At 39.1% G+C, this 8,447-nt stretch overlaps 1 protein-coding gene and 1 pseudogene across 2 annotated transcripts; one reads left to right on the top strand and one right to left on the bottom strand.

Moving 5' to 3' along the window:
* Nucleotides 1–903: 903 nt before the first annotated feature.
* LOC105421521 (pentatricopeptide repeat-containing protein At5g06540 pseudogene) lies at nucleotides 904–3,323 on the top strand (annotated as a pseudogene). Its single transcript, XR_016049896.1, has one exon. The product of XR_016049896.1 is annotated as a pentatricopeptide repeat-containing protein At5g06540 pseudogene (transcript).
* Nucleotides 3,324–3,586: 263 nt separating this feature from the next.
* Nucleotides 3,587–6,868, bottom strand: LOC18445173 (Rho GTPase activating protein with PAK-box/P21-Rho-binding domain-containing protein). The gene is made up of 5 exons (XM_006855316.4): nucleotides 6,402–6,868; nucleotides 5,455–5,575; nucleotides 5,244–5,363; nucleotides 4,704–4,934; nucleotides 3,587–4,549 (listed from the first exon to the last, which is right to left on the bottom strand). The coding sequence occupies exons 1-5, from the start codon at nucleotides 6,716–6,718 to the stop codon at nucleotides 3,944–3,946; spliced, it is 1,395 nt and encodes a 464-aa protein (XP_006855378.1). The 5' UTR covers nucleotides 6,719–6,868; the 3' UTR covers nucleotides 3,587–3,943.
* Between the last annotated feature and the right edge of the window lie 1,579 nt (nucleotides 6,869–8,447).

Raw genomic sequence — 8,447 nt, 5'->3', positions numbered from 1 at the left:
GGTATTGAAATCATATTTCTCGGCACTATTTGAAGGTGTGCTTTACTTTGATTGTTTAGAGCCTCGGCTCTATACAAACCACACCTTTTAATTGCGTCAGTTGTGATCCATAGTATTTTGGCAACAGTGGTATGGTGGCGGTCATAGTAGTGAGAGAGAGAGAGAGAGAGGTAAGTCATTTAGATCAACAGAAAAAGTGGGGCCTTTGAAGTCCTTTATTGTTAAATTATGTTGTTCTTTTTTTAATTTTTTTTATTTCTTTATAGTTTTTACAAGCATGTGATGGTAATATGTATTTCCCAAATTTGAGATCAATCATATGTACATAAACAAATAAAGTTCAAATACACTGTAGCCTCTCAAAAAGTAGTACAAGAGTATAAAATATTTTGAGAAGACAAGATTATAAAATATGAACATGGGTGTCTATTTTGAAAATCTAAAAGTAAAATGGAATTTTTTTGTAAACTTAATTTTAATTTTAATGACTGTTGAGAATCTGGGCACTCCAGAGGATCACGATCCTAGCAAACATAGCTTGTGTTTATATTCAAATTTTTAAATGTCCGAAATGATAATGTGCCATAGAACCAACCAGCTACGACCACGTTTAGAATCTCAGATTGAAAAATCCCACAGTCAAAACTGGAATCAGTCTATCCAACCTAGGGTTGGAGAATCACCAGTTTGTATACTCCTGAACTGCTCTTCTGTAGGGGATCCTTTCCCCTCTAAATTAACCAACCGAAAAACCAGATCCAATGCATCATCATGGTCTTCTTTCAATTAATCGGGATCTATTGATTAGGGTCCGCTAATACAAATTTTGGTTCGCCATTATCCTATACCAAAGACCATACCGTACATCATAAATTTGGATGCATTTTACCAAAAATCAATAAAAATAAATAAAAAGTTCACTCTATATATATATATATATATATCCACCTTGCAAGCGAGTGTACAGCATATCAACCCGCACAATCTCTCGCCCTTGCATCAAATAACCAAACAATATATTTGAATTTGAATTTGAATTTGGCCGCCCTCCATTACCACCATTGCCCCATCTCATGAATGGCGCTTCACACCCACCACCCTCACAAACTAAAAAAACATATCCTCTCTCTCATCCGCGCATGCACATGCATAAACCATCTCCAACAGATCCATGCCCATGCCATTATCACATCCCCATCACCACCATCATCATCATACCATGCTATCATCACCACCATACTCACAGGCCTACTCCACCTTCCCACCACCAGCATACACTATGCTAAGCTCCTCTTCAATCACCTATACAACCCATCCATCTACCATCTCAACTCCATCATCAGAGCCATGGCCCATTCACCATCACCATGTAATGCCATCACATTCTTCACTTCTCACATGCATACCCATCGTCCCAATCACTACACCTTCCAATTCCTCCTCAAGGCCCTCTCTCTCTCCTCATCACTTTCTCTCTCCCTATCTGTAGGATTTCAGCTCCATTCTTTTGCCTATAAGCTTGGCATGGTCTCTTATACATTTTTCAACAATGGGTTAATCCATCTATACTCCCTCTGTGGGCATGTCTTCATTGCTAGGCAACTGTTCAATGAAATGGGTCAGAGAGATGAAGTTTCTTATAGCTCCATGATCAATGGCTATGTTAAGTCTGGTGAATTGGGTTCAGCTCTAGACCTCTTCAAAGACATGCCTGAGCTTGGTAGTCCCTCTGCTTGGACTGCAATTTTGGTGGGGTACTCTGATAATGGAGATTTAGGTTCAGCTCGAAAGTTTTTCGATGAAATGCCAGAAAAAGATGTGGTGGCTTGGAACGCCATGGTATCTGGCTACACCCAAAATGGGTTATATGCGGAAGCCATATTTTTTTTTAGAGAGATGCAGAAGGTTCAGAATTTAAAACCCAATGCGACAACCATGGCCACTATACTCTCAGCTTGTGCCGGTTTGGGAGCTTTAGATACAGGAAAATGGACCCATGCTTACATTGAGCGCAAGGGCATGAAATTGGATGCTTTTTTAGGCTCTGCACTGGTTGATATGTACTCAAAATGTGGAGAGGTCGAATTAGGTTTGCAAGTTTTCACCGGATTGAAGCAAAGAAAGAATTTGTGCGCTTGGAATGCCATGATTAACGGGTTAGCCATTCATGGTCGAGCAGCACAAGCTTTAGAATTCTTCAAGCAATTGAGGAAAGAGGGGATTGAGAAACCAGACCAGATCACCTTTATTGGGGTGCTCTCGGCGTGTAGCCATGGTGGGTTCATAGACCAGGGTCGAGCCCACTTTTATAATACCATGAAAATTTATGGAGTGAAACCAATTGTCGAGCATTATGCTTGTATGGTTGACCTTCTTGGTAGGTCTGGCTTTCTTGATGAAGCAGAGGAGGTGATAAGAAACATGGTGATAAAACCTGATATTGTTGTTTGGAGAGCTTTGCTTGGTGGTTGCAGGCTATACAAGAATGTACAGATAGGAGAGAGAGTCATAGCACATATGGAAGCTCATAGTAGTGGGGACTATGTTTTGCTATCTAACATATATGCTTCGGCTGGTAGATGGGTGGACGTAAGTAGAGTGAGAAAAATGATGCAAGAGAGTGGAATTAAGAAGGTTCCTGGTTGGAGCTCAATAGAATTTGGCAATGTGATTCATGAATTTGTCTCGGGTGACAAAACCCACCCGAGATATGGTGAAATTTATGAAAAGTTGGATGAGTTAAAGAGGAAGTTGAAAAAAGAAGGATATTTGGCAGAAACAGGTATGGTGTTGTATGACATTGAAGAGGAAGAGAAAGAAGAGGCTCTTGGGCATCACAGTGAGAAGTTGGCCATTGGGTTGGGGCTTATAAGCACACCACCAGGCTCTACCCTAAGGATTGTGAAGAATCTTCGGGTTTGTAGCGATTGCCACTCTGTAACGAAATTGATATCATTGATCTATGGTCGGGAGATAGTGGTGAGGGACCGAATCAGGTTTCACCACTTTAATTATGGCACATGCTCTTGTAAGGATTACTGGTAGGAGTAGCCTAATAGTAGCTACTCAACCCCATCCAGCCCCCCACCCTCTCCCTAAACAAAGCTTCTAAAAAATTTCAGTCTCCTATGCCATTGTGATCAGGGACATCCGTAACACCTTGGCAACTGCTGATGAATATCAAATCCAGAGACAAATATGAGAGCAAAGAACAGATAGAATGTAAACTGTAGAAGCAAACAACCACTACTATAACTTATGTAAGAGACCCATTTGTCTTTTTCATCATTCATTTGTTAACATCATTAAGATATTTTGATTCATATGTAGTGTTCATATTGGCTGGATCTAAGATAAGGTTTTCATTTTCACTAAGCATTATAGGACACCCCAAGTTCGTGAAATCCCTGTAATGTAAACTGATGACTCTAGGCACTTTAATATAATAGCATACCATGCACAGCCTGTGTCAGATATATGATAAACAGCTGTGGCATCCATCGACCTTTTCTCAACTATGAATGGTCGAGAGATTGACCTAGATAGTGAGCATGAGCAGCTCATTCTGTTACTACATAATACACACTTTTGGTAAAGAAAATACATAATAATAGGACACACAGTGATGATACTGATCCAAGTTTCAAAAAGGAAACAGGGAATCAACACATTCGTAGCAAGTAACTCTCAGCTTGAAGCTGAATTGGTCAGTCACATTCCACAACTACTCTCAATTTTCAAACCCCACTCGACAAAACCAATCAAGATAAAGCGATTTACAGGCGTAAAGAGCCATGGATATTTCAGAAAACCAAAATCTTTTTCTAATAACCTCACCAACCTCAAAGAAACCGATGTTAGTTACCCAGACCCTGGCACAATAGCAACAAAAGGAACATTAACATGCTCCATGCAAACCCCAACCATTTCTTTCGCAATGGTACTATCTACAGATCTCCATAGAGCACTTCTTCTTGGATGCACTATAAATTTCTTCTGATGATTCTTCACTCTCTTCCACACTTGTGATTGAGCTTTCATTCTTGCTTTCAGGAATTGATGTTTTAGACTCGACATTGAGATTGACTTCACTCAACTTTAAAGGTTTTTCAATTCTCATTGATGCTCGGCTGCTTGATCCACTGCTAGGACTGATAGAACAGTCACTTCCAATTTTTCTTCCCAACAAGTCAGGTTCATTCAAATGGGCTTCCTTTTCATTGAGGCTCCTTAAGAAGCATTCAATATCTTCACCCCCATCTCTACACTCAGGACTGTCGTGCCCCTCCTCTTCATCATAATCGCTTGCCCTCAATTCACAGCTCATGCCCACTGACTCTTGCTGACTGTCGAACCCATCATAATCGTCATCAAAATCAGCATCATCATTTTCATCTTCGTCATGAGCATGTTGATCTGGCGAAGAGAAAAATGGCGAGTAACCTCCTGTTTCAGTTTCTTGGCGTGCTCTGAGAGATCTCAAAATCAAGGTCTTGAGCAAGTTCATGACTTGAACAGCATGCATCAATGCTGTCAATGGGTCAGCCATCTGAGACATTTAAAAGATCAAATTAGGAGAGAGAGAGAGAGAGGGGGGACATGAGGATAAGAGCACTTGCATCCAAGGTTCAGAACCTAGCCTGCCCACTCATGTCAGAGAGAGAGAGAGAGAGAGAGAGAGAGAGAGAGAGAGAGAGAGAGACCTGAGTCATATTAGGTGCAAAGACCATGGCAATATTCCTTGCATTCATCTTATTGAATTCCTCTTCTTCAACAACATCAGTCATGAGGTTAACTGCCCAATTCAGCAGCGCAGCCTGTGTGGGAAGGAGAAGCTTCACCAATTCCAGACACTCCTCCTCTGTGTTGCATTGAAGAACTTGTTCGGGAGAGAGACCATCAAGCACACCAGAGGGAAGCTCACGAAACCAAGCCTGCAATTAAGATGTTGGAATTAGTGATTTCATAGTCTTACTCAAGCCTTAAAAATGGAAACATGTTTTTCACTAAAAAAATGATACTGGTATATGGGTTTCTAACTCCAAACCAATTATGGGAAGATGTTACTCTCTCTGAACCCATCAATGGTAAATGGGTTTCTCGCTCGGATTGGTGTCTCAATCTAAACTGATAATCAACAAAGGACATTAAAAGGGAAACTGATAGACAACAACAAGGCTACCAACCAGAAAACCAATTAAGAAATTAGCTAATTTTTACTAAACCAGAGGCATTGGTCATACCTTTATCAAACCTGCTAAACAGTGAACATCTGTGTCATGAGGAACAATTCCCTTGTTCAACTGGTCCCTCAGATGCTCTTCCTGACCGTTTTCAGGGTTTATTCGAAAAATTCCCTCTGCCTGTGAGGCCAAAAACCATATTCAATTATCAGATAACAGGAAAAGAAAAACAGACGAGAATTATTAGTTGCAATAATCTAAAGGGATTCACCTTGAGGGCTCCCTGTGCATATAAGCGTTCTTGAAGGAGTAAGAGAATGGTGGGCACACTATTTCCTTTTGAATCATAAGAGCACTGCATTGATTCAGCTGAGACCCCAAACACACTGGCACTGCATATTTTATTGAACCCAATAAGGTAAGTCAATTGAAAATTTAAAAAGAAGGGAAAAGGAAATATAAAAAATATTGATTCTATTGGAATTTGATAGAAAAGAGCCTCTGTGTAGTCAGATGGACAAATCGTTATTCATGAACTATTGCTACATCTTTTCCATTGCCAACAGATCAAATTAAACAAGAGAAATTTTTTTTAAAAAGAAGCATATATTTGGTATGAATTTTGTGTGAACATCCTAGTTTATATATTTTGTGAAAATTTCTTCTTTCCTGTAAGAGAATTGCAGCAATAAATTCACCCATTGCGTTTTTATAATAAATTGAAGGACATAAAGAATCCCTTTCTAGTCTTTGATATTTGCTACTTCTCCAGTAATATATATCGTTTGCCTCACAAGCCCACAAAAAATGCACTTAAAAGAGGTTACAGAGAAAGAAAAGAATATTTCAGCAAAAGAAGAAAACAGGGAAAAGCAATAGAAAAAAAAAACCAAACTAGCCTCAATCATTTCGAGGAGAAGAAATTAGGGAAAAAAAATCCAGGGAAAGAACAGAATAAACAATAAGGGGAGAAAATAGGAAAAGAGCCAAAAAAGAAAAAAGAAAAACCAAGTAGCCTCAAATTATTTTGTTACTTTTATTTAGTACTAGTGACAAAGTGTTGATCTTTGAGATCAATTTACTAGCACTACAGGACTACATCCTACTTTGCAATCCCAAGGTCATACTTAGAAGAGTAGTTGAGCAGAGAAGAGTGCTAAAACCCATATTTATCAGTGAGAGAAAGAGGGTTCTTAAGTTCTAGAGAGAGAGACCAACCTAGCACTTGGGACCTTCCGAGGTACTTCGGTCTCAAACTCAACTGGAAGGCCGAGGAAACCATTGAAGCGATCGAAGGTAACATGCGCGACATGCCGCACATTCGTCGGCCAGCCGATCTCCATCTGTCTCTGTGGCTTTTCCCCCTCTTCTCTCACTCTGCAGGACACCAAAGACCTCCTAAAAGTGTCCAAGAGAAGAGCAAGCAGAGAGATTTGTGCACTCTCATCCTCTCTCTGATCCCCTCTCTCTTTTCCAACTTCCCCACTGTTTCCTCTGCCTGGACATAGCTTGGACACCATGACTACCTGAGCCATTCCAGCTTATATAGCACAGAGAGGGAAAAACCCAGTTGTTATGAGATCCTAGAGAGAGAAATACCCAGTTATTTTGAAGAAATAGTAGGTGGGGAAGCAATCGAAAGCTGTGGAGAAAGTAGGCAGGGTGAAAACCAGGGGAGAAAATGGTGGAGTTTCGAAAGTACAAGAAGAAAATGATGGGTGGAGTAGAGTAGAAATATACAGGAAAAAGGTCTTCGAGTTTTGAACTAGAGAGAGAGAGAGAGAGAGAGAGAGAGACCTTTTGGGAGAGCAGGATCCAGTAGACTTAGATAGAGAGATGAAATCTTATGAGGAAAAGCAGGGGTTGGCTGGAATCATGGTGGGGCAATAACCGGAAGCTAGGGATGAGAGAGAGAGATTTGAATGAGCGAGAAAGTACCCAAAATCCGAAGGAAAAAACAGGTTTAGAGATATGGGATGAGTGGGAACCAGAGACGGTACAAGATTTGAATTTTAGAGAGAGAAAAAGATCGAGAGGCGTTCAACTGTCAAGTTCGAAAAAGTTATTACGCAAGTTTTGGTCTTTTATAGTTAATAAACTCCTGTGCAGCTCACCTGGGATAGTATCCGTGAGAACAATAATGGAGTATATGACCATTTTACCCTTGTACTCTTATTTTTGAATTATACAAATTTTTGTCCATTTCAAGGGTGCGGCTTACATTTTCTAGTTTTACATAAAAAGGCCTTGGGTTTAATAAAAGGGTGCGGTTTGTACTGAGCCGTGGCTCGCACCTTCAAATAGTATCAAAAAATGTGGTTTTAATGCTAAATTTTTTTGTGATAGCTTTAAAATTTATTTTTATCTCTAATTATAAAATTTAAAGCTTCAAAAATAGTGAAGATCGAGCCGATCTATGAAAACTCTGAAAATTGACGGTCCAAAAACGTGCTATAAGATGCACTATTTTCAAAACTTGAAATCTATTATTTCCTCCTGTCCATATATCTTGAGGTCAAGATGATCAATTCGAGGATTTTTGGGCATCAAAACAACCTCTTCTAGTGAAATTATTAAGGTGCGCGTTAATTAGATTGTTTAGAGCCTCGTATTTATATAAACTTTTTCCTTAATAAAATTATCACTTTATTTGAATTCCAAAAAGCTAGAAAAGACTTTGAAATTCACACGTTTGCATATGCATTTTATGGTTGCAAGGTTTACCATTTTTTTTTTTTTTGGGGTAATTTATCGTTTTGTTTCAAATAGTTTAGAAGTTGGTTTTTTTTAAGACACTAGTGAAGTAGTGTATTTTGAGAATGGAAACCACAATATGACGACTAAGGTGTAGGGGTGTTGCCACCACGACCTAACCCCCTTTCCCAGTTTACTATCATTGTGCTTGAATAAAACTAAATCGCCTATTTCATAAGATGATTTTTATGGCCATTATGAACTGTTTATGTCAATTTTTACTGGGAAATTTATCAAAATATACCAAAATTTTCAACAAATTGATCTCTTGTGTTGTTTTGATCATTTCCTTTTTCTTGTTGTCGTATATTTCTGTAGTATTTAGTGGAAGAGTGAAAGGCAATTTGCCAGAAAAAAAAAGGAAGGGTGCTTTGATTGAAGTGACATTGATGGAAGATCTTGGGCATGCAGAAAGAAGAGGAAAGGCTTATCCATTTTTTTCTTAAAAAAATAAAAATTGAGAGAGAGAGAGAGAGAATCATTCATCACTTTTAATGGGAATTTAAATAG

The sequence above is a fragment of the Amborella trichopoda genome, chromosome 2 (genome assembly GCF_054954075.1).
Source record: "Amborella trichopoda isolate Santa Cruz 75 chromosome 2, AtrichopodaSantaCruz75HAP2 v2.0, whole genome shotgun sequence".
Taxonomy (NCBI): domain Eukaryota; kingdom Viridiplantae; phylum Streptophyta; class Magnoliopsida; order Amborellales; family Amborellaceae; genus Amborella; species Amborella trichopoda.
This window is presented reverse-complemented; position numbering and strand designations above follow the sequence as displayed.